General features: G+C 41.3%; 2 protein-coding genes across 2 annotated transcripts in view; one reads left to right on the top strand and one right to left on the bottom strand.

Moving 5' to 3' along the window:
• The first annotated feature begins 1,649 nt into the window (after positions 1–1,649).
• rpl36 (ribosomal protein L36) lies at positions 1,650–7,258 on the top strand. The gene is made up of 4 exons (XM_067968173.1): positions 1,650–1,730; positions 3,828–3,922; positions 6,131–6,265; positions 7,129–7,258. The coding sequence occupies exons 2-4, from the start codon at positions 3,830–3,832 to the stop codon at positions 7,216–7,218; spliced, it is 318 nt and encodes a 105-aa protein (XP_067824274.1). The 5' UTR covers positions 1,650–1,730; positions 3,828–3,829; the 3' UTR covers positions 7,219–7,258.
• Positions 7,259–8,605: 1,347 nt separating this feature from the next.
• lonp1 (lon peptidase 1, mitochondrial) overlaps positions 8,606–26,365 on the bottom strand; it is a 34,396-nt gene continuing 16,636 nt past the window's right edge. Inside the window, exons 13-18 of the mRNA XM_067968172.1 lie at positions 21,398–21,514; positions 20,621–20,761; positions 19,037–19,202; positions 11,297–11,505; positions 9,846–10,010; positions 8,606–9,002 (exon numbers count right to left, since the gene is read on the bottom strand). Coding sequence (XP_067824273.1) covers positions 8,853–9,002; positions 9,846–10,010; positions 11,297–11,505; positions 19,037–19,202; positions 20,621–20,761; positions 21,398–21,514 — 948 coding nt within the window. The 3' untranslated portion in view covers positions 8,606–8,852. The remainder of the gene's footprint in view (positions 9,003–9,845; positions 10,011–11,296; positions 11,506–19,036; positions 19,203–20,620; positions 20,762–21,397; positions 21,515–26,365) is intronic.

Below are 26,365 nucleotides of genomic sequence, written 5' to 3'. Positions count from 1 at the left end.
CCACCCTTAACTACCACAGTGCTGTCCAACTGCTTAGCAGATATCAAGTCCTCAATAAACAAGAACTTCCTTCAACTAAACATTATCAAGACAAAAACTGTCTTGTTTGGATTCGATTAAAAATTCCCAACTCCATCCCTCTGCCTTGCTATCGTCTCAGGCCAAACCTAACAATGTGCAAACATGATGTCCTCTTTAACCTGAGCTGAGCTTCAAACACCACATTCTAACCACCATCAAGAACACCCTTCACCTTTGCAATGTTGCCCGCATCTGTGCCTATTTCACCCCTATTGCCACTGAGCCCCCAATCTATGTCTTTCTTATCTCTAAACTCCCAAAAATTGCACCAAAATTCTCCCTGAGTTCTAATCTTCACAAATTGCTACTCATCCAAAATTCCACCGCCCGGATCTTATCCTGCATTGCCCCACTTCCCAATCATCGTTGTCCCTACCAACCTTCATTGCCTCCCCATCCCCAACACTTTGATTTCAAAATTTTCATCCTTGTCGCTCCCTACCTCTGAAACCTTATTTCAGCAGACTCTCTCCTCTTCCAACTCTGGACTGTTACATCCCTGCTCTAACATTGGCAGCAGAGCCTTCAGGCATCTTGACCTCACTCTGAAACTCTCTCCCTAAATTCTTCCACCTTATTACCGCTCTCCCCACCTTAAAACCTACCTCTGATCTGGCCGTCAGTTACTACCCCAACCCTTCTCCCAGTACTGCTTTTCATTTGGTTATTTTTATTTCACCTCGATTAAGCATTTTTCTATTGATTGGTGAGTCCCATTGTCAGCAGTTGTATCTGGCCAGAAGCACTGATATCCCAGCATTCTACATTGGTACAGTCCTTCCAGTCTGTGTGCCGTAATGGAACGCAGACCATGTTTTATTACACTCTGAATTTAAAATCTTTGCTCTGATCTTCAAATCCCCCGACCTCACCCCACCCTAAATCTACAACCTTCTTTAGGCTTATGTCCCCACCCTAAATCCTTTGGTCCTCTAACTCTGGCCTTTAGTGTATGCTGCATTCCCTTCACCTGTCTCAGTCCTGTTCTCTGCAATTCCGTCCCTAAATTGCTTCCCTCTTCGGTCCACTTTTAAAAATCGCCTCAAAATCCATCTTTTCAAACAAGCTTTTGGTCATCTCACCTGACTATCCCATTGGTTTAATTCCTGTTCGTTTATTTAATTCCCCCGCCCGCCCGGTGAACCTCCTTGGGATGTTTTCTATCTTAATATTTCTATGTAAATATAAGTTATTGTGGTTAAAAGTGGTTTAAGATTCCAAGTTGTTGTATACTTACAAAAACGCACAAATTTTTGTTTATTATCAAATTTACAGCAGAGAAACAGGCCATTCGGCCCAACTGGTCCATGTCGGTGTTTATGGTCCAGACTAGCCTCTGCCCTCCCTACTTCATCCAACCCTATCCTTCTATTCCTTTACTCCCTTATGTGTTTATCTAGCTTCAGTGTAACAGTTTGATTTCAAACCCACTAAAACTAAAAGCTTTTTTTTCCAAATAAGGCAGATAGTCCTGGTGAAATAAGGTTAACAAAAGACTTCAGTCTCCACAACTCAAGATGGCGGCGCAGCTTTCCTCCACTGGCGGACGAGTCACGTGGTCATCAGTTGGCACCAGGCGGAAGCACCGATATCCCAGCATTCCGCATTGGTACAGTCCTTCCGGTCTGGACGCCATAAGGGAGAAGCAGGTAAAGGGATGGGTGTTGGGTTTGTCCAATTTAAATCGGTTTGTTATCGGAACCATCCTGGGGTTGAATGACTCTTATTGGGCAGGAATGGAAAGAGCAGCATCATGTGGAGTAGCTGAACTGATTATTTCATGCTGTAGTGTCGCATTTGAGTTGTTATTTGAGAGACGAGAGAGAAGCTCCTACCGAGGCCCTTGAGCAGAGTAGCGAGAACCTTCTCCGCCTGGTGAATAAACCCAATTCCCGGGCCCGCTCACTCTCCATTCAGTTACAGCATATTGTTCTCGGGCTTTGTGATTCTTCAGCTGATGAATTAAGTTCCCCTCCCCTGAGGGCCCTGACTACTGGGTGCCGGTGCTATTGCTGGCCGCCCCGGGAACTTCACTCGAGTGCCGGTTCTGCACATGTAAGTGTGGCCAGTGAGTGTCTACGTTGTGCGGGTATTACTGCTGAGTCCCATTCTGTCCTTGCCAGCTGCACCTCGGGGAGGGGAGGAGGAAAAAGATTTCAGCGGCTGGTAGCACTCTCGCCTCTGAGTCAGAAGGTTGTGGGTTCAAGTCCCACTGCAGAGACTTGAGCACAAAATCTAGGCTGACATTTCAGTGCAGTGCCAAGTGAGTGCTACACTGTCACAGGTCCTGTCTTTTGGATGAGACATTAAACTGAGGCCCCTTCTGCCCTTTCAGGTGGATGTAAAAGATCCCATGGCTTTATTTTGATGAAGAGCAGGAAGAACTCTCCCTGGTGTCCTGGCCAATATTTATCCCTTAACCAACATCACTAAAAAATCATCAGGTTGTTATCACATTGCTGTTGTGGGACCTTGCTGTGTGCAAATTGGCTGCATTGTTTCCTACACTACAACTGGTTACACTTCTAAAGTACTCAGTTGGCTGTAAAGTGCTTTGGGATGTCCTAAGGTGCTATATAAATGCAAGTTCTTCATGTAACTGTCCAAAATACTTTTACCAGTGGAGCCAACATTAGTGTGTTTGGTCAGGTGTGTGGGGTGGTGAATAAGTTTTTATGGTGTTTAATATCCCCAAGTTAGGTTGTGGGAGAATGACCTAAATGTGGTGCTCTCCTGCCTACATGTGTACAGATGGAGCTGATACCTGTCAGATTGCCCCCATATCAGAAACCAATGTGTGGTTCTGACGTTTTGGCCTGTGTGCAGCAGTGACATATGCAATATCCAGCGATTGTGGTTTTGCTGAAGGGTCATAAAAATCGGAAATGTTAACACTACCTTCCTCTCTGCCTAGATGCTGCCTGTGAGTGTTTCCAGTATTTTCTGTTTTTGAGTGTGGTTGAGGGCCACATATGTACTGATCTGATGCAGCACATATAGTGGCCAGTTTTGAAAGCTTTGTGTACTGGTGGGACTTGGGGAGACCCAGCAGGGGTGTCTCTAACCTGTCTCACATGCAGAGCTGGCTACATATTTCCTTGATAGCACCACTAGCTGAGCAGGACCTATGCTTTGGGAGCCAGCAGTACAAACAAGATAAATGTGGCTTCAGTTTCTAATGGGGAATGAAATTCAGTGTCAAGGAAATGAGTTTGCCTAGATTATGTCTGCTTCAGCATTGGGGAAATAGTTGGCAAATCGTAGAGAACAAGCATGCATTTATATAGCACATTTCACATGCCCAACGTGCTTCATTCCCAATTAATTACTTTTGAAGTAGAAGCTACTTGCTACGTGGCAAATGCAGTAGCCAGTTTGTGCACAAGGTCCCACCAAAGCAAATGTTTTGGTTGTGGGATGAATGTTGGTCAGGGTGTGGCAGAGCTCCCACCACTTCAGAGCTTTAATGTTCACCTGAACTAAGAGCTCATTTAACAGATGGCACCTCTATCAATGTAGGACTCCCTTAGTACTGCACTGAAGTATCAGTCTACATTGTGTGCTCAGGTTGTAGAGTGAGGCTTGAACCCACAACTTTGTGACTCGTGAGACTGCCACCACTGAACCCAGCTGACATTGAAGCTGATGAACCAAACTGCATTGACTTTTTGAGTGTTACGTTTTCACTATGTAAATTCTAATGTGTCGGCTGCTAAATGTTCATTCCCCTGTTTTTTTCTGTGTAGAAATGGCAATCAGGTATCCTATGGCAGTTGGCCTACGCAAAGGTAACCCTGTCACCAAGAATGAGACCAGCCCAAGGCAGTGCCGTAGAAGAGGGGTGAGTAAAATGTGTCTGATTAAAGGAGTTGCATGCGTTAATTTAAAAGCCTTTGGGTAAAATTAAAATTTCTAATGTTTTCCAGCCCCAGGATCTATTCCCCCCCCCCCCCCCCAACAAGATCAGCACATTTTTGTAAAGACAGTTTCGTAGCGACTACCATCACGAAGGTTTGTCTCTACCACTGCACGCTGCTACACAAAGGAGGCAGACTGCAGTATCTGGGACTTTTTGTGGGCCTTGTGCAAAAGTCAACGGTGGAGGGGGAAGAAAAGCACCTTTTTAAAAATTAACCCTCCATTTGGACGCGGTGACACATGAGTGCAGCATTCTTGGAATCAATGTAAAATATAAAATTTCCCTGAAATAACTGCTGAGGTTAGGGACCTGAAATTTAAGTTTTATTTTAAATGATAAATCATCGAATGGTTACAGCACAGAAGGAGGCCATTTGGCCCATCAATCCCTTGTCGGCTGTTTGTAAGAGCAATCCAGTTAGTCCCATTCTCCTGCTCTTTCCTCGTAGCCCTGTATATTTTTCCCTTCAAGTATTTATGCAATTCCTTTTTCAAAGCCATGATTGAATTCACCACCCTTTCAGCCAGTGCATTCCAGATCATAACCACTCACTGCATAAAGAAGCTTTTCCTCATGTCACCTTTGGTTCTTTTGCAAATCACCTTAAACCTGTGTCCTCTGGTTCTCAACCCTTCCACCAATGGGAACAGTTTCTCTTTATTTACTTGTTCTAAACCCTTCATGATTTTGAACCCTTCTTTCAAATCTCCTCTTAACCTTCTCTGCTCTAAGGAGAACCACCCCAGTTTCTCCAGTCTATCCATGTGACCGAAGTCCCTCATTCCTGGAAACATTTCAGTAAATCTTTTCTGTACCCACTCTAAGGCCTTCACATTTTTCCTAAAGTGAGGTGTCCAGAATTGGACAGATACTCCAGTTGTGGCTGAACCAGTGTTTTATAAAGGTTCAACATAACTTCCTTGCTTTTGTACTCTATGCCGTATGCGTTTTTAACCGCTTTCTCAGCCTGTCCTGCCACCGTCAAAGATTTGTGCACATATAACCCCAGGTCTCTGTGTTCCTGCACCTCTTTTAGAATTGTACCATTTAGTTTATTTTGCCCCTCCTTCTTCCTGCCAAAATGTATCACTTTGCACTTCTGTGTTAAATTTCATCTGCCACGTGTCTGCCCATTCCATCAGCCTGTTTATATCCTCTTGAAGTCTATTACTATCCGCTTCACTGTTCACTACACTTCTAATTTTTGACATTGTGTCCTGTACACTCAAGTCCAAGTAATCAATATATGTCAAAAAAAAGCAGTGGTTCTACTACCGACCCCCGGGGAACACCACTGTATACCTTGCTCCAGTCCGAAAAACAATCGTTCACCACTACTGTGTTGTCATTTAGCTAATATTGTATCTATGCTGCCACTGTCCCTTTATTCCATGGGCTTTAATTTTGCTGACGGGCCTTATCATGTGACACTTTATCAAACACCTTTTGAAAGTCAATATACACATCATCAGCCCTCTCTTACTTCATTGAAAAACTCAATCAAGTTAGTTAATCACAATTTGCCTTTAACAAATCTGTGCTGGCTTTCCTTTATTAATCCATACTTGTCCAAGTGACTTAATTTTGTCGCTATTTTAAAGCTACATTATGTAAGTGCAGCAGGGTTCTGTAATCTGTATCTATCCATATTGACAGGGTTCAGAGGAGGTTTTGCTGTATTTCTCTCCTCAGATGAATTTGACACCACATAAAATGTAATGAGGGAAGATTAGTTTAGGTACCAATGGCCTTGATTTGAACTAGTTTTGAAGTTTCTAGTTGAGTTTCCTTGAAGCTGAGCGAACTAGATTTTCGTGCATCATAAGATAAATTCCTCCTCTGGTGAATTTTACTAAACTGGACATCAGTTAGTTTGTGAGAGACAGACCGTGGTGTGTGTCTCTGCACTGATGGTGGGGTCAGATGATAAAAGTCTTAAATACAGATTTATGTCTTCTGTTTTGTCTGAGATCATCATGGGTAAGTACTCTGTTGTACTGTTTACCTGCAGAATCAACAGGAATTTGTCTTCGTTTTGACATCTGGGATTAGAAATGAACATTGGTAAGTTATTGAGTTGTTGAAATCCTAAGTTTTCCTTTAACTCTTGCTTTGGTTTTATTTTCTCAGCGCCTGACCAAGCACACCAAGTTTGTTAGAGATCTGATCCGTGAGGTCTGTGGTTTTGCCCCTTATGAAAGGCGTGCAATGGAATTGCTGAAGGTTTCTAAAGATAAGCGTGCACTCAAATTCATCAAAAAGAGAGTAAGTAACAACTTGTAGTGCCAAACATCTGCGTTGCATATAATGGTTTCAGGTCTTGTACACAAATGAATCTAAATCTTTGCTGCAGTTTGTTCAGGTCTTTATAAAGGTTTTTAGAAAGTGGGCAGCAGCATTAGTTTAATCAATCCATAGTTGCTGCTGCTTGCCTTTACTGTTACTCACTATCCTACACTGAAGTTAGCAGCTGTAAAATGTCAGAACATATACTCAAGTTACAATTTTTTTCTATATACAAAGTAGGTCAAACAATCCAGGATGATGGGCATGTTAATGTTGCTTGACAAATTCCAGTTTGATCGCTGGTTCAGAACAAAGAAAATGAGATTTGGGGAATAGGTCTATGGGATACCTCCGTATACTCGCAAAATGCAGAATGGGGAAGTACTTTAAAATGAAAGTGTCCCATGAGTTGCGCATGGGGTTTGACTGACATAGCCCCAGTTAATTAGCTGCCTGATTAACTGTCCAGGCTTGCACATGAAGAATGGACAGTTGGGTGAGGTACAAAAGAGTGGATGATGCTTATGGAACTGTACCCTAAGTCAGCATGAGAACCAGCCCATACTGGTTTCTATCTTGTAGGGAGATTAGATGTAAAGGGTGCAGCAGGCTATACTGCAGTTTATGATCTGGGTGGCTGCAAGTTGGACTTTTATCGGTACTTGAAATTTAGGTTCATCAAATGTTACAACTCTACATATTAAGAGTGCAGCTGTTGTGTATGCATTGGTGTAGGTGAGAAGCACTTAAATTTCATGCCTTGTTCCAAGCCAGCATCTAAATTCATTTCTCTGTCTACTACTGGATGTAGCTAAACACTAACCGGTGTTCATTTTCTCCAGGTTGGTACCCACATCCGTGCCAAGAGGAAGAGAGAAGAACTCAGCAATGTGCTGGCAGCAATGAGAAAGGCAGCTGCGAAGAAGGATTAAACTGTACAAAGTTGCTACCATTAAAGTTATTTCAAAGTTACCTTGTGTGTTTACCTGGACTTAATTTGCAGTTATAGAACTTAAATGTAAGTCTATGGTTCTATGAAAAATCATTAAGTTGCTGGTATTGACTAATTTCACCTAGCCTTCTGCAAGCCTATCCACCCCTTTCATAGTTTTAATCAGCAAAACAAATAGGAAAGGAATAAATAAAATAACTAATGAGTTGATGCAACTTCATCTGCACTCTATCTCCCCCTCCCCCCCCCCCCCCCCTAGCACTGCAGGCAGATGTCTTTACTGTCAGTTGCCTTCCCCATTTCACAGGCAGTGTGCAGTTTTGCCCTACTGTAAACAGATTTTTGGGTTTAACCTTCATTCTGGAATTGGGTCATTTTCAGCAGTGCCACTGGTTTGCTGTTAACACCAGAAAAACTTAACTGAAGTAAAATTATATTTTAAGTGTGATTAGTGGGTTTAACTCCAGCACAAAGTATTAATACTTTGTGAACCACACAGATGAAAAGGACTATACAGAAAATTAATTGAGACCTCAAAAACCTTTCCAGGAACTAGCTGTCCCCAACAGTTTTTTTTGGTTTAAATGGAAGCTTCTAGTTCCCTGGTAGAGATGTAGTATTACAGAACATAAATCTCTGCCTTTAACTGCAATAATTTTACCAATTGTTGTTTTCCTTCCCACCACCCCTTACATGGAAGCACATACCTATTGTGTTGGCTGTATGAAAAACTGGCAAGATTGGACCTGCAATTACATCAATGGAAGTACTAGGCAATTATGATAAACCCAAGAAATGTGTAGCTATCTGAAGGATAAACAGTCACAAACTGCAGTTGTCCACCTCTCCTAATAGACAGGCAGCTGTTGTCCAAGCAGATTCACATACCCCGGAAATTTCCCTAGGGGTTCTCCTGAGTGGCCATTCTAACTTTGGTGAAAACACTTCATCTAGAGCTTCCACTGCAGTTACAGGGGCCAAGTGGAAAGTAAAATAATGTAAACCATTTTTATATAACCTCCTGAATGTACTGATTCATGGTGGGGTATGGACTACAGCTATCAGACACCACCTTAAATCTTACATGGCCAGTGAATATCAGCAGGCAGTTTGGAGGGTATCACAGCCAACATTGACTCACACACAGGTCAGTGGATAGGGAGCAGGAATGTGGATATAATTTTCCCTTCAATAGCCCAGTTGCACTGAGGCTAAGTGTAGTGCCCAAATTGCTGCCCCAGTTAACTTAGCACAGACCCAAGATATAATTTGGAGCTTTGCTGATTGATGTGACTATCACACTAGGCACTTGATTTATCCAAGTAACCCACTGAAGACAATTGCCCTAAGTTTATGATTTCAATAGATTATGAAGTAATTCTAAAGTTTATTTTAAATCAAAATTGACTGACATTACGGTGTCAGGATTGGTTACAATACTACTTCGGTAAAATGGCCGAATATACATGGTCAATTTGCTTTGCTATCACGACAACTACAGCATTGAGGTGACTGCTCTGGGACCGGTGCAAAGCATCTGGCTCTGCTACAAAAAGCACTTTCCAGAAATGTCTTTTGTGGTCAGTTCTATTATCTGTACATTGCTCAATAATCTCATTTATTTGGAAACACGGTAACATACACATCCTGGTAATGTTCAACAAAATGCACCTCCAGACCCTCTGTAATAAACTTTGGCAGATCGAAAAAGTCCTTTTTGTTTTCCATTGGTAAAATGAGGCAGTTAACACCAGCTCGCTTTGCCTAAAAAAAAACAATTTAGTTGCATTTAAATCTCTTCTGAAATGGAATCCTTGTTTTAAAGAAAAAACATTACAATGTTTTACACCTTCAGTTTGCAGATATTGCAATCTACATCAAGAAAATAGTTTTCAGTGAAAATCTACAAATAATTTTGATTCATTGCATTTGATTTAAGCAACATTTTCTCATTACTCAAAAGGCATAGACTGCTGCTGGAGTCAATTGGCTCCAGAACCAAGTAGTCATTTACATGTAAACCCAGGTGGTGAGTGTCACAGGCCTTCATTCTGGGGGCATTACAGCTAAGCCTGATCCTGTCTACACCAGACGCATGAATTTGAGTGGGGTCATTGGGTAGCAACTAGAAGTGAGAAACCTGGCTGATTTTTCCTCTACAGTCCAGGACTATCTCAGCTAATTCATATTCAGCAATTGAACCTGGGACCTTGCTGGTCTGTGGTTTGATACCACACTGGGCTGCACATTTACCTATCAAGATGTCAGGGAGCATAAACTGGTTTATCAGATTCACCATCTTGAGTGAGAACAAAAACTGAAGTGGGTTTCCTATTGTGCAAAACATTGAATAGTGAGAGAATCTAAGCTAACTACAGTTAAGGGAATTTCCTAGTTTCTAGGGGTGTTAAAATGGACTAAGAATTGGATAATTCAAACACTTTTTTTTGCTTGGGTATCTTTCCATTCATAACTGAAAGTACATTACTGCCAGCCCCTATTTTAACAGAAGAGCTCATCAAAGAGGCTTTGGGCTTTCTGCTTTATCATTTGTACCAGTTTTATTAATTCTACTCTTGCTCTTTCAGAAGCTTTATGGTAACTTACAGCAATGGTCTTCTCCTTAATTCCACCAACAGGCAAGATTTTTCCAGTCAGTGACACCTCTCCAGTCATTGCTAAATTTTGCCTTGCAGGTTGATCCATTGCCAGAGAAAGGAGCGCAGTTACAATTGTACAGCCTGCACTTGGACCATCCTTAGGCGTGGCACCCTAGAAAAACAAACCATTCAGTAATCAGAAGTAACATTTAAACAGTCTCCTATACAATTGACTTGTTGGGAGTTACTGCATTTATTAAACTCACTCTTCATCCGTGATACACATCACAAATTGTGCATTTTGTTCACACGTCCCAGGGATAAAGTAGTACTTATTATTTTTACATGGATCAAAATTAATTATCCTGGATCACTTACAAAGATTGTAATGCTCAGATTAATGGTATGTACCCAATTAACAGGGTCAGTGTCTTCTACCTTCTCCCTACACCACCTGCAATACCCATTTATCCTTTCCTCCCCATACTGTTTAATATTCATTCATATCAGTGGAGACCAACTTCATGTTGCTGATAAGGAGGGGATTCTGTACGACATATCCTTTCCCAAATCAGTCTCTGACCAGCTGTTTTAAACTTTTACATTAAAGGGACAGAGAAAAACAGAAACCACAGCGGGACTGGTGAGGTCACTGACTTGGCTTCAGCTAAACCAGCACAATTTCATTTGATTAGTCACATGGGAGCAAAAGAGGGACATTTCTACAGCATTGGTTTCTATGACAGCTAACACAATATGCAAATTGCACCTGGCTGGCTTACATAGTTTTGCATTAACTGGGACAATGGTGTAAATATTTACGATATAGCCACACTGGTATATATACCCAAAATAGTGCTTTGTGTGTGCAGTGATGTATTCATTTAATACAGAGCTGCAGCATGGTGTGTATGTCCAATGCACTACTGTGTATGTATTAATATATACATTTAGTCAATGGAGTGCTATGTGTATATCTAGTACAAGAGAAGTTTAATTTAGTTTTGATAGTGAAGCTGATGTGGCCAATTCAGTTCTTCATTTAAAACGTTAAATAGTTAAAACCATACCAGAAGATAGTTGCTGTAAATGTTAAAATGATGAAATTCACAATGCAGGAGGCTAGGATATACAGGATGTATATATTTTCTCTCCCAAGTTTTTCCATTCCTAATTCAAAATATGACTAATATAAAAACTAAATTTACTTTTTCTGGGGAGGGGAGGAGGAATGAGTACAGCCCAGCTGCACTGCATGGGTTGTAAATATAGAACCACATAGGGGACCTCAGTTGATCCACATGTTGATTTTCTTTTCTTTTTCTTTTTGAGAGGAGCAAAAGAAAGAGTGCCTCTTGGTACAACCAGGTTCTTTATGGACCTTAATCCTGTTGCAGTATTAGCTAAACAATAACCGGTTTATTAAAAAGTTTCTCAGACATTGTACTCAACGCTTACCTCAGGCACATGGAGGTGAATGTGTGATTGCGTTAGGAAATCATTGGTAGCGTCTTTCTGCATGAGAAAGGCTCTGGAAAACGTATAGGCAATTTTTGCACTTTCCTTCATCACATCTCCCAGCTGCCCCGTCACTTCAAGAGAGCCATCCTCATTTTCCTTGTTCCTTGGTCGACGAAGAGAAGTTTCAACAAAGAGAGTTGAACCACCTGATTGTGAGGATTATGAAGAATACTGTTAATTCACGAGTTTTCTTTTGTTGCAAAATCCTTTTTATTTTCTCCCAGTTCCTCTTGGCTACTTACCACCTGTAACTGAAGATGAGGTGGGTAGTAAAGATATTTACAATTGAAATACTAAAACTTATACTGTTCTCCGCTGTTGACATATGGTTTTCATATAGCCTGCAGATTGGTTCTGAGAAATAAAGTAAAATTGACACCTGGATCACCAGAGGTCCCCTGTCATCAAATTCCACATCGGAGTTTATCATTATGAGAAGTTCCTAAGCTGGATTCTGCAAGGGTTGGAATGTAGAAAGAAAGGGTCATCTTACACTGTTCCCAGTGGCCAGTTCTGGATCATTGGTAGGCTGGGAACAGGTTCACCACCCTCCCTGGTGCAGTTCATGCACATCCCCCCAAAGGGGATGGAACAGAAAATAGTAGGGTTCATATCCTCAGAAAAGATTTAATGCAACCAGTTTACATAGTTGCACAATCAGTAACCCTTTTCAGAGAACGATTTTCTCCCCCTTTCTCCTGTTGAAAATTTTGTTTTAAGAGCCCAGAAAAAGCACCGGAATCCTCCCCCCCCGCCCCCCGCTCCGGCAACAGTATAAAGGAGCAGCCGAGAGCAACGCAGGGGGTCTGAAACAGACAAAAAAAACCCCAAAAAGTGATGTCACAACACGAGGAGGAGCGGCGGGGGTATTTTACAGATAAGTAGTTTATTGGTTAGTGCTTTTGGTGGTTAGTTTTAAGTTAGTTTAAGTATTTAGTTTATTGGTCAGTGTTTTTAGTCGTTAGAGTTTGTGTTTTAGTGTTGGCTAAACAGTTAAATAGCCTTAAAGCTAAACAAACATTTTTAAATAACTTAGCTAACATGGCAGGATTGGTGGGGCCTGTCACATGCACATCTTGTGCCACGTGGGAACTCCAGAACACCCTGTCCTAGACAACCACATATGCAGGAAGTGCCATCAACTGCTCGAGCTCAGAGATTCAGAACTTGAGGGGCGGCTGGCGTCACTATAGTGTATACGGAAAGCTGAGAGTTTCGTGGATAGCACATTTCAGGAGGTGGTTACCCCGCAGCTATAGAGAGTTCAAGGGGAAAGAGAGTGGGTGACCACCAGATAGACTAGGAGGAACAGGCAAGCATAGAATCATAGAAGTTTACAACATGGAAACAGGCCCTTCGGCCCAACATGTCCATGTCGCCCAGTTTATACCACTAAGCTAGTCCCAATTGCCTGCACTTGGCCCATATCCCTCTATACCCATCTTACCCATGTAACTGTCCAAATGCTTTTTAAAAGACAAAATTGTACCCGCCTCTACTACTGCCTCTGGCAGCTCGTTCCAGACACTCACTACCCTTTGAGTGAAAAATTGCCCCTCTGGACCCTTTTGTATCTCTCCCCTCTCACCTTAAATCTATGCCCCCTCGTTAAAGACTCCCCTACCTTTGGGAAAAGATTTTGACTATCTACCTTATCTATGCCCCTCATTATTTTATAGACTTCTATAAGATCACCCCTAAACCTCCTACTCTCCAGGGAAAAAAGTCTCAGTCTATCCAACCTCTCCCTATAAGTCAAACCATCAAATCCCGGTAGCATCCTAGTAAATCTTTTCTGCACTCTTTCTAGTTTAATAATATCCTTTCTATAATAGGGTGACCAGAACTGTACACAGTATTCCAAGTGTGGCCTTACTAATGTCTTGTACAACTTCAACAAGACATCCCAACTCCTGTATTCAATGTTCTGACCAATGAAACCAAGCATGCTGAATGCCTTCTTCACCACCCTATCCACCTGTGACTCCACTTTCAAGTAGCTATGAACCTGTACTCCTAGATCTCTTGGACATAGTGGCTATAATGGAGACCTGGCTTAAACATTCCTGGCTACAATATATTCATAAGGGATAGGGAAGGAAAAAAGTTTGGGGGAAGTGGGGTGCGGGTGGCAGTACTGATCAAGGATAATATTACAGTTCTACAGAGGGACGACAGACTAGAGGGTTCAAAGACAATCTGTTTGGTCAGAGCTAAGGAACAGAATAGGAGCTGTTACGTTGCTGGGTGTTTACTACAGACCCCTAAATGGTGAGAAGGAGATAGAGGACCAAATCTGTGGGCAAATTTCAGAGAAATGTAAAAATAATAGAGCAGTAATAGTAGGGGACTTCAATTACCCTAATATAGACTGGAAAAAAAATGTGTAAAAGGCAAGGAGGGTGAAGAATTCCTAAAATGTGTACAGGAGAACTTTCTTAAATCAGTATGTTTTGAGCCCAACAAGGAAGGAATCAGTGCTGAATCTAGTTTTGGGGAATGAAGTAGGGCAAGAGGAGTGTGTTTCGGTGAGAGAACATCTAGGTAATAGTGATCATAATATAATTAGGTTTTTAAAGAAAAATCGAAGGTGAAAATACCCAACTGGAAGAGAGCCAATTTCAGGGATCTAGCACAGGTGGACTGGAAACAAAGATTGGCCAGGAAAACAGTAAATGAGCAATGGCAGGCCTTCAAGGTGCAGATAGTTCAGGTACAAACCAAGCATATTCCCATAAGGAGGAAAGATGGGGCACCCAAAGCTAGAGCTCCCTGGATGACAAAGGAAATAGAGGTTACCATGAAAGAGAAAAAGAAGGTTTATGATAAATGTCAGGTACAGAATACAGTAGAAAACCAGGCAGAATACAGAGAATGCAGGGGAAAATTGAAAAAGGATACGAGAAGGGCAAAGAGAGAATATGAGAAAACATTTGTGGGTAACATAAAAGGGAACCCAAAAATCTTTTTTAAACATAAAAAGTAAAAGGATAGTTATAGGAATGGTGGAGCCAATTAGGGACAAAAAAGGAAATCTTGTGGAGGCAGAGGGCACAACTGAGGTACTGAATGAGTACTTTGTATCTGTCTTCACAAAAGAGGATGAAATTAATGTCGCAGTAGAGGAGGAGGGAGTAGAGATATTGGATAAGATTAAAATAGCTGGAAAGGAGATGTTAAATAATTTGGCATCACTCAGTTAACAAGTCTCCCGGTCCACATGGGATGTAATCTAGGTTGCAGAGGGAAGCTAAGGTGGAGGCAGCAGAAGCTCTGACCACAATCTTTCAATCCTCCTTGGATATTGGGAGTGGTGCCAGAGGACTGGAGGATTGCAAATGTTACACCCCTGTTCAAAAAAGGGGAGAGGGATAAACTTGGTAACTACAGGCTAATCAGTCTAACATCAGTGGTGGAGAAGCATGAGTTAATAAGGTACAGCCATCACAGATTTGCTAAAGGCAAATTGTGTTTGACTAACCTGATTGAATTCTTTGATGAAATTCCAGAGAGTGGGAGCAGGTGACTGCAAGCATGGCAGCCAATAGCTTGGACGAAGGGGATGCAAAAGAGGCTGGAGTCAGAGGAACAGGGATCTCTTGAGGCTGGCTGTTGCACTGAAGGAGGTTATACCGATATAACGGTGATGGTAACTAGCCATCAAGTGCATCAGGGATTCAAGGAGAGGTAGCCAATTGGATACAAAATTGGCTTGACGACAGAAGACAGAGGGTGGTTGTAGAGGGTTGTTTTTCAAACTGGATGCCTGTGTCCAGCGGTGTGCCTCAGGGATCGGTGCTGGGTCCGCTGTTATTTGTTATTTATATTAATGATTTGGATGAGAATTTAGGAGGCATGGTTAGTAAGTTTGCAGATGACACCAAGATTGGTGGCATTGTGGACAGTGAAGAAGGTTATCTGGGATTGCAACGGGATCTTGATCAATTGGGCCAGTGGGCCGATGAATGGCAGATGGAGTTTAATTTAGATAAATGTGAGGTGATGCATTTTGGTAGATCAAATCGGGCCAGGACCTACTCCGTTAATGGTAGGGCGTTGGGGAGAGTTATAGAACAAAGAGATCTAGGAGTACAGATTCATAGCTCCTTGAAAGTGGAGTCACAGGTGGATAGGGTGGTGAAGAAGGCATTCGGCATGCTTGGTTTCATTGGTCAGAACATTGAATGCAGGAGTTGGGATGTCTTGTTGAAGTTGTACAGGGCATTGGTGAGGCCACACTTGGAGTACTGTGTACAGTTCTGGTCACCCTATTATAGAAAGGATATTATTAAACTAGAAAGAGTGCAGAAAAGATTTACTAGGATGCTACCGGGACTTGATGGTTTGACTTACAGGGAGAGGTTAGTCAGACTGGGACTTTTTTCCCTGGAGAGTAGGAGGTTAAGGGGTGATCTTATAGAAGTCTATAAAATAATGAGGGGCATAGATAAGGTCGATAGTCAAAATCTTTTCCCAAAGGTAGGGGAGTCTATAACGAGGGGGCATAGATTTAAGGTGAGAGGGGAGAGATACAAAAGGGTCCAGAGGGGCAATTTTTTCACTCAAAGGGTGGTGAGTGTCTGGAACGAGCTGCCAGAGGCAGTAGTAGAGGCGGGTACAATTTTGTCTTTTAAAAAGCATTTGGACAGTTACATGGGTAAGATGGGTATAGAGGGATATGGGCCAAGTGCAGGCAATTGGGACTAGCTTAGTGGTATAAACTGGGCGACATGGACATGTTGGGCCGAAGGGCCTGTTTCCATGTTGTAACTTCTATGAAATAAAAGAGAGGGTTGATGAAGGTAGTGCAGTAGATGTTGTATACATGGACTTTCAAATGGCAGTTCATAAAATACCACATACAGGCTTATTCCGAAAATAGAAGCACATGATATTAAAAGGACGGTGGTAACTTGAGTACGTAATTGACTAAGGGATAGGAGGCAGAGAGTAGTGGCGAATGGATGTTTTTCTGAGTGGAGAGAAGTTTGCAGTGGAGTCCCCCAGGATTCAGTATTAGGACCATCGTTTTTTTTGTTATATATAAAAATGACCTGGACTTGGGTATAGGAAGTACAATGATACAAAACTTGGCAACGTAGTAAATAGTTAGGAGGATATAGACAGACTGAGGAAATGGGAAGACATATGGCAGATGCAATTCAATGCTGATGAGTGTGAAGTGATGCACTTTGGATGGAACTACATGGAGAGGCAATATAATCTAAATGGTACTATTTTGAGGGAGTTGCATATTCACAAATCTTTGAAGGTAGCAGGACAAATTGATAAAGTGGTTAAGAAAGCGTCTGGGATACTTGGTTTTGTAAATAGGGGCATTGAATACAAAAATCAAAGGAAGTTATGCTAAACCTTTACAAATCATTGTTAGTCCTCAGCTGGAGTATTGTGTACAATTCAGGGCACCACACTTTAGGAAGGATGTCAAAGCCTTAGAGAGGGTACAGTGGAGGTTTACCAGGATGATACCAGGAATGAGGGACTTCAGTTATGTGGAGAGATTGGAGAAGCTAGGATTGTTCTCATTAGAGCAAACAAGGTTAAGGGGAGACCCAATAGAGGTATTCAAAATAATGAGGGGTTTTGATAGAACAAGTAGGAAGAAACTGTTTCCTCTGGCAAGTGGATCGGTAACCAGAGGTCATAGATTTAAAATAATTTGCAAAAGAACTGGAGGGGAAATGAGGAGAAATTCTTTCACAGAGGGTTGTTAAGATCTGGAATGCATCACCTGAAAGGGTGGTGGAGGCAGCTTCCATTGGAACTTTCAAAAGGCAATTGGACATGTATTTGAAGAGGTCTAATTTGCAGGGTTATGGGGAAAAAGCTGGGGTGTGGGACTAAATTGGACAGCTCTTTGAAAGAGCCAGCACAGGCATGACAGGCTGAATGGCCTCCTTCTGTGATATAAGATGTTAGGATTCGAAGTGCTGATGATGTAGGGCAGCTAAACTTGGAAATTGATAAACCAAGGGATCATAATCAAAATCTGAAGATACACCCATTATTCCTAGGGTTTCAGTGGTTGCATATCTTCAAATATGTATTAAATCAGTTCTTTCACTGCATGTCTGCTAAGCCAAATCCCAACAAATGCAATCAGTTTAAATATAACCATTCAAATGAGAACAGCAATATAAAGACGGAAAATAATTTTAGTTACAGCAACATTTTTTTTTGTAAATTAATTGGATTAAATTCATATGTCACCAAAAATGTACAAATTCAGGAGGAATTGGAGATGTTGGGTTTGTGGGCAAAGAAGTGGCAGATGCAGTTCAATGTAAGTAAATGGAATATGGTGAGATTTGGCAAAAGAAAAGGTAATGTGGAATATGTAGGAATATACTGTATAGAAAGTAGGAATATACTGGAGGTATCAGGCAGGAGAGTGAGCTGGGAATATTGGAGGATTGGTCATTTCAGTCAGTGCAGTATTCTCATGCAGTTTAAAAAAATGTTCAGCTACCTAGCAAGGGGTAGACTATATAAAATAGAAAGAGGCAATTTTAAAATTACACTTGGCCTTAGCAAGAGCAAGTATTGTCAGTTTGTTCTTTTACTTAGAGGATATAATTTTATTCGAGAGGATTCAGTGGATGGCTACAAGACTAATACCAGAACTTAAGAGGATCAAGCTATGAACAGACCTTTTTATACCCGAGAACTTTTCTCTCGAAAAGAGAAAAAAATGTGGTGACTTGTTATAAGTTTTTAAAATTACAAAACGGTTTGATAAGTTGATAAGGAAACAAAAGTAAATAGGGAATTCAGGGAAAATTTAGCAAAAGGCTGATCGACACATAGAACAAACTGATAGTGTAGGTGAGGAACTAGATTTCAAAACTGGTTTCATAAAGTATGTAGGCAGGTTCCCACATTTGAAGGGATTCTTGGTTATTACATTTTATAAACAATAGGGATATCTCACAGAAAGAGTTGGATGAAGCCAGATAGAACAACAGGCTTCTCTCTGAACAACAACTTGCATTTATGTAGTACCTTTAGTGTAGTAAAACATCCCACCGCGCTTCACAGGAGCGTAATCAGACAAGAAATTTACACTGAGCCAAAGGAGGAGACATTAGGACAGGTGACCAAAAGCTTGGTCAAAGATGTAGGTTTTAAAGAACATCTTAAAAAGGAGGAGAGAGAGGTAGAGACGGAGGTTTAGGAAGGGAATTCCAGAGCTTAGGGCCTAGACGGCTGAAGGCACAATCGCAAACGGAGAGGTGAGGGGGATGCACAGGAGGTCAGAATTGGAGGAATGCAGAGGGTTGTAGGGCTGGAGGACGTTACAGAGATAGGAATGGGCGAGGCCATGGAGGGATTGAATGAGGATGAGAATTTTTAAAAATCCAGGTGTTGGTGGACCTGAAGCCAATGTCGGTCAGCGAGCACAGGGGTGATGGGCGAATGGGACTTGGCAGGAGTTAGGGGATAAGGGCAGCAGCATTTTGGATAAGTTTATGGAGGGTGGAAAATGGGAGGCCATCTAGGAGAGCATTGGAATAATGGAGTCTGGAAGTAACAAAAGCATGGATAAGGGTTTCCAGCAGGGACAGAGACAGGCGATATTACGGAGATGGAAGTAGGCAGAAATACATTAATATCCTACTATGACTCACTCTTTAAATGCAGAGCTCATCCACTTACCCATGGCTGTCCAGGCTAAACCCATTACAACTCCTGAAGGAGTGACATCATACATCCTGTCCACCGTGAAAATAGGTTTTCCGACAAAATCCTGGAGGTTCTCGGGTGTTGCCACGACCATGTCAGCCTCTTTGTGTACAATTTTATACGCAGCCTTGCGAAGCACCTGCAGAAGAGAAATCATGTCACTTGTGGTTGTAGAGATCCAGATCACTCCTCTGGGAAAACACACACACAAATGTCAAATTGAGATTAAACACAAGCTCAACTACATGTGCATCCAGGTCTTTAAAAGCAGTACAGAGGAATCTCAAAGTAATATCAGCTCAGCAGAACAATCTGCAGCGGCCTACTCCCAAATACGAGCATGATCGTGTCCTCATTCAGTGCATACACGTGCATGTAAACACACACACTCACTCTTTCCAGCAGGGGGTCATTGGATAGAGATCAGGGATGGGAATCCTGGCTGATTTCTTTCCTCCCTGCTGAGCCCATTGTGTTGCAGTGCCTTCATCACTGTTGTAGTTGAGATCAAATAACTCAAACCAGGCAGCAAACCTTGGTTTTTGCTTTGAAACAGAGACTACACCTCTGAACTATTAGGATAGCTCTCTTACATTAACTCTTTCATCCTGGCATCTAATTTTATTTTTAATAACCCAATATTTTTGCCTGTACTCCAGCAGGGAATTTTGTACACGTTCCATTGTGTAGCTGAAACACAATTACTTCACAAGGCTCTCAGTCTTTGTCTGCTGTAATAAAATTTTACCAGTGCTGAAATGAGCCCAAAGACGATTCCCATCGCACAATTTCTTCCTTGTGAAACTCGGGCTGAATTTCGGATTGATCCATAAGAGGTGCTAATCTGTTTGGTAGCCAGCCTCAGTGAGGAGCACAGTTATTCAGTGGGAAACAGGCTGGAACTAACCCTGCCTTTTCGAAAAAGTTCACCAGTACAATGAGAGATGACAGTGAAGAGGTTTAAAGGTATAATTCACAAGATTAATATAACTACTTCTGTAAATACAGTGTCATTTGCAAGCTTAAAAATAAGTTAAATCATAAAAGCTAGTTTTAGATTTCACTTCTGGTTTTCTCAGATGAGGAGTGTGGAGAGATTGGACATTATTGCAGCACATTGCCACCTGCCCCAGCCACTCCAGGGAGTGCTTCTCGACCAGACATGCTCGACAGAACCACTTTCAAAAGCTATTCAGATATAAAAACATTAGGATTTCAATAGTTTTTTTTTAAAATCCCAAGATGGAGACGCCCTCTCTATATATTTAATAAAGTATGACAGAGGAAGGAAGGGAGAATACAATGAAAAAAAAACCTTTCTTGCACCACTACATGTCCAGTCCTACGTCCTATCCACTGTGGTAGAAAGTTAGGTTGCAGAGTTTTTAAACATTTAAATTTTTTAAAAAGAAATTCCATTCATACCATTTTGAGAAAGATTTCAGTTTATAGATTGGGGTATTTTGTTGTACACTGATGTTGAATACACTGTTATCTGTACACTGAGCAGCCTTCTCCCGGGCGGACGGTTCACGCCTGTAGCCACGGTGCACTTACCTTCTCCACCTGTTTTTGCAGGTTGCGAACCCCGCTCTCCCTGCAATACTGTTTGATCAGAACAGTAAGTGCTTCAGATGTGATCTGCGCATTCTCTTTGTTCAGGCCGCAGCCATTCATTGCTTGAGGAACTAGATAACGCTGCAATAAGAGAGTCCAAGTTTACAATCCTGAAGAAAAAAATTGCATTTGTGTAGCGCCTTTCATGTCCTCAGGATGTCCCAAGTGCCTTACAGCCAATGAACTACTTCTGAAGTGCAGTCAGTGTTATTTTGTAGACAAACATGGCAGCCAATTTGTACATAGCAGCCAATTTGTACATAGCAAGGTCTCAAACGACAAATGAGATGAATGACCAGTTAACCTGTTTTTGATGGTGTTGGTTAAGGGATAAATGTCGTTCAGGGCACTAGAAGAACTCCCCTGCTTAGTGCCACGGGACCGTTTACATCTATTTGAGCAAGACTTGGTTTAATGTCTCAACCAAAAGATGGCAGTACTCCTGCATGCTGAAGTGCTGGAAGTGAGGCTTGAACTCATGATCTTACAACTCAGAGGCAAGACTGCTATCACTGAAGAATTAGCACTGGAACACGGTTAATGTGAAATTTAGAACACAGACAAGATTCTTTGCTTATATCAAAGTAATCTAGGCACTATTACATCCACAATTAAACGCCCATTCCAGAATTATGGCAAGTATCTTCATGTTAAAAAAAACTGGGCAAAATGTTTTCTTTATATCTATTCTGCCTGTTTTTAAATGAACGGACGTACCTCAGCAATTGCAAGCTTCTCCTGTGCTACGTAGCCAGAAATGTTAATCATCTCCATTCGATCCCGGAGAGGTTCTGGAATTGTTTCAGTCACATTGGCAGTGCAGATAAAAAGTACCTATCAAATTAAGAGGGACAGGATTGGACCAGGTCAATCAGTAACACAGCCTTTTTCTCCCCTCCTTCCCAAGAGTCCTGATTCTCATTAGGTACGGCTTCACAGGTGCCAGCTGCCCTGAGACAGGAGTATCTAACCTGTAATCCTGGGCCACATACAACCCCTGATCTCATGTAATCTGGCCCGTGAAGCCCAAGCAGCTTAATATTCTTTGTGCCAATATTTCTTTGATGGTTTGTCCTGTTTGAATTTGGTGGCCCAGGAGATTTAGAAAGGGCTGTTTTAGTACTGTTTCCCATGAGACTCCATAGTACACACTTTTGCAGCCCATGAAGATATAAGTTTACATAGAATGTACAGCACAGAGACAGGCCCATGCCGGTGTTTATGCTCCACATGAGCCTCCTCCCTCCCTATTTCATCTAACCCTAACAGCATTTCCTTTCATTCCTTTCTCCCTCATGTGTTTATCTAGCTTCCCCTTAAATGCATTTATGCTAGTCGCCTCAACTACTCCTTGTGGTAGTGAGTTTCACATCCTCATCACTGAGTAAAGAAGTTTCTCCTGAATTCCCTGCTGAATTTATTAGTGACTATCTTATATTTATGGCCCCTAGTTCTGGTCTCTCCAGCAAGTGGAAACATCTTCTCTAAGTCTATCCAATTAAACCCTTTCATAATCTAAAAGACCTCTATCAGGTTACCCTCCAGTCTTCCCTTTTCTAGAGAAAAGGGCCCCAGTCTGCTCAATCTTTCCTGATAGGTATAATCAATCTCCCAGTTCTGGTATCATCTTAGTAAATCTTTTTTGCACCTTCTCCAGTGCCTCTATATCCTTTTTATAATATGGAGACCAGAACTGTGCACAGTACTCCAAGTGTGATCTAACCAAGGTTCTATACAAGTTTAACAACTTCTATGCTTTTCAATTCTACCCCTCTAGCAACGAACCTCAATGCTTGGTTTGCATTTTTGTGGCCTTATTAACCTGCGTCGCTACTTTTAGTGATTTGTGTATCTGTACCCACAGATCCCTCTGCTCCTCTACGCCCTTTAGACCCTTGCTATCCAAGCACTATATGTACCCTTATTCTTCCTACCAAAATGCAATACCTCACACTTATCTATATTGAAATTCATTTGCCAATTACACACCCATTCTGCAAGTTTATTAATGTCTTCCTGTATTTTGTCGCAGTCCTCCTTAGTATTAACTATACCCCCCAATTTGGTATTGTCCACAAATTCTGAAATTGTACTTCCAATTAGAGTCCAAATCGTTTATATAAATGGTGAACAACAGTGGTCCCAGCACCGATCCTTGTGGAACATCACTTCCCACCTTTTGCCAGTCTGAGTATCTACTGTTAACACCTACTCTCTGTTTTCTAGCCAGCTTGCTATCCATTCTGCTACCTGTCCCCTGACTGCACATGTACTGACCCTAGTCATGAGTCTACTATGCGGTTCCTTATCAAAGGCCTTTTGAAAATCCAAATATATTACATCTACTGCATTATCCTTGTCTACCCTTTCTGTTACTTCTTCAAAGAATTCAATAAGATTGGTCAAGCATGACTGTCCCTTTTGAAATCCATGCTGACTATTCTTTATTAGATTTTCAGTTTCTAGATGTTTTTCTATTACATGTTTGAGTATTATCTTTCCTATGTTAAGCTAATTGGTCTATAGTTCCCTGGACTGGTTCTATCTCCCTTTTTAAATGTATGCATCACACTAGCTGTCCGCTAGTCCTCTAGCACTATTCCCTTTTCTGATTGTTGGCCAGGGCCTGCAGAAACTACTGAGTTTATTCCGAACTGCTGACACACAGGCAAAAGCAACTTTTGAACTGAAGTAACCTGAGTTCAGTCGCTGGCCTGAGCTGGCTGGAACTGGTTTGAATTAGCTAAGTTTCATGAAAGACAAAGGAGATGTGATAAGACACAAGTCCTTATTTAGAAAAGGAGTAATGAGGTAATGCTACCTAAGTCCTTGGGACAGAGCCAATGAGGAGAAGACACAGACTAGGCGAGCAAGCCTAAACCAACAGGAGAGAGAGACAGCACAGCTTGAAGAGATAAGATTCGGAATAAGAATGAAGAATCTGGGGCGTGGAGCCAGAGCGAAGACTCCGGAGACCAACCATCGCGGAAGTGGAAGAACCTACGTCAGGGATGTAGAGACGACGTCAAAAGAGAGAGAGAACGGAACGCCTGGCCAGCGTCAGCTCTCCTTTTCAGGTATTAGCTTTTATATTCTGTGACCACTCGGAGTGTCAGAGAAACCTAGTGGGTGTGCGTTTAGATCCTAGTTTGAGTATAAAACTGTATAACCTGGTGCAAACTGCATGTCTATATCTAACCAGACGTATAAGCTATATGTATATGATAAAACAACGTGAATAAAGCGAAGTGAGAGTTGAGAGAGAATTGACTCTTCTCTTTGTACTAAGCCAATAACCGTAACCGGTGACCTCCGGTCAATATTACATATATAATTTTTTATATATATGTAATATTGCTTCTGCTATCTCTTCCCTAACTTCTTTTAATATGCATGGACGCAATCCATCCAGACCAGGGGTTTTATCCTCTCTAAGTTTGATTAGTTTATCAATTATCTCCCCTTTTCTATCTTAAATGTCTTTATAGATCTTTTTTGATCTCTTCTTCTAATGTCACGCACACCATATTAGTTTCCCTGATAAATACGGAGGCAAAGTAATTATTTAATATTTCTGCCATTTCGGTGTCATTACCTGTGAGTTTATCGTGTCTATCCCTTAGAGGCCCTACCCTGATTTTTCTTTTGTTATTTACATGTCTATAGAATACTTTATTATTTCCCTTTTATATTCCTTGATAATTTAATTTAGTAGTTTCTCTTTGCCTTCCTAATTGTTTTAACTTCTTTCCTAACCTTTTCATATTCCCTTTTGTCATCCTCTTCTTTGTTGTCTGTGTACTTAGTGTATACCTTTTTCTTTAGTTTCAATTTTGCCCTTATTTCTTCATTCATCCATGGTGTATCATTACTAGCTAGTTTGTTCTTGCTTTTTAATGGGATATATTGCTCCTGGACTCTATTGATCAACATTTTAAATGTTTCCCACTGCCGTTCTATTTCTTTATTTATAAGTAAATTTTCCCAGATAATTTTCCCTAGTTCCATTCACATCTGCTGAAATCAGCTTTTTTTCCAATTTATTACTTTGGTCTTTGTCTTACTTATGTCCTTCTCAATCTTTATCTTAAACCTTATTATGTTGTGATGGCTATTGCCTAGATGTTCCCCAATGCTTACTTCTCTTACCTGTACTGGTTCATTTCGCATTGCTAGATCCAGCAGTGCTCCCTGTCTTGTTGGGGTTTTTACATACTGGGTAAGAAAGGAGTCCTGCACATATTGTAAAAGCTCTGTTCCCTGTACCCCTTTACCTATCTCTTGCCAGTTTATTTGGAGATAGAATAATAATCATGGGAGATTTTAACTATGTCCTTTACTTGGACATCCTGCCCTATAGTATCTCACACTCATTGTGCACAGCCATTGTTCGAGTTCAAGTGTAGACAGAGAGTTGGCAGAACCATTCTATCATGGAGGTCATCACAGCTAACCTCAATCTTGTTCTCATCTGATGCCCACTCAGGCAATTTCCAGCAGGGGTCACAGCAATCACAAGTGGGAATCCTGGTTGATTTTTCCATCCTTAGGCCTGGGTGCTGAGACCATATGTAGCATTCCTACCATCACCTGGCTAAGATCAGCTAAATCACTACATACCAGGGTTTAATTAGTGTCTGTATGGTTGAGACAGAATTTAACACCAAGCCATTAGATGACTCCTCACTTAGAGCATTATAAACCTCACTTTATAATGCTCTTAAATACAGGATTCCTCGTGTTGACTGACATTTACAACATGTTAACTTCTATTCTTGAGAGTTCACAGTAGCGAAAATAAAAAACAATACACAAGATGTAACTCACTGTCCCCTGCTTACTACACACTTCACTGACACCACAAGAACAAGCACAGATTATAAAACAGGTCAATAAATGTCACTTATACGCATTAGCATTAATTTACAAACAGAAGTTTTATGGATGTTTCCTGGATATATTTTTTTAATGGCACGAAGTGAAAACGCATCTGAAAATCCCAGATTTAATCTTCAATCTGTGCCGAGTCAGCTGTTCTCAGCCAGGATGCCAGTAGAGGTTCTAAAATTAGCCACAGTATTTTTGGGTTGGGAGAAGAAAAACAAAACAAGTACAAAAATCAGCTGGGGTTTCCTGCTCCTGATCACTAGATCACAACTCCAACTGGAACGTGCACGAGGACAGGATTGTGCTTGGCTGCGATATCCTCCCTGGTCGCACAGCAGACAACAGTCACTGTCAGACTCACGCATGAAGAACAGTCACTGGAGTGAGGTAATGGAGAGCTGCTAGCCCATGTGGAACTCTATCGAAGCAGGAGGAGTAATAGTCATCAAAAAAACTCCATGGCAGAATATGGTGCACTGCTAATAATTCAAATTCATTTTTTGTACTACAAACGTTTGAATTAACCTATAATTCAAATTAAACAATGTAAATAATAGCACAAAGTGGGAATTTAGTGCTAAAAAACCCCCAGATAATTTGAATTAAGTGACTTTAAATTAAGGGCAACAAAAATAGCGTAATACTGGGTGTTCGATCATGATTTCTGAATTGGGGACAAAGTCTTTTTGGTTCTTAAAATGTCAACCAGAATTTTGAGGACTCAGCAACATCAAATAAAACATGGCTGAAAAAATAATTCTCATCATTTTTTTCTGAAAGGTGTTAGAATTCACTAAA

The sequence above is a fragment of the Heptranchias perlo genome, chromosome 29 (assembly GCF_035084215.1).
Source record: "Heptranchias perlo isolate sHepPer1 chromosome 29, sHepPer1.hap1, whole genome shotgun sequence".
Taxonomy (NCBI): Eukaryota; Metazoa; Chordata; class Chondrichthyes; order Hexanchiformes; family Hexanchidae; genus Heptranchias; species Heptranchias perlo.
The sequence above is the reverse complement of the archived record's forward strand: the minus strand, read 5'-3'. Positions and strand labels throughout refer to the sequence as shown.

Excerpts from the sequence above, each read along its gene's own strand:
- rpl36 (XM_067968173.1), top strand. The coding sequence starts at position 3,830 with ATGGCAATCAGGTATCCTATGGCAGTTGGCCTACGCAAAGGTAACCCT. Across the intron at positions 3,923-6,130 it reads GGCAGTGCCGTAGAAGAGGG|CGCCTGACCAAGCACACCAA; the intron begins GTGAGTAAAATG and ends TTATTTTCTCAG. Across the intron at positions 6,266-7,128 it reads TCAAATTCATCAAAAAGAGA|GTTGGTACCCACATCCGTGC; the intron begins GTAAGTAACAAC and ends CATTTTCTCCAG.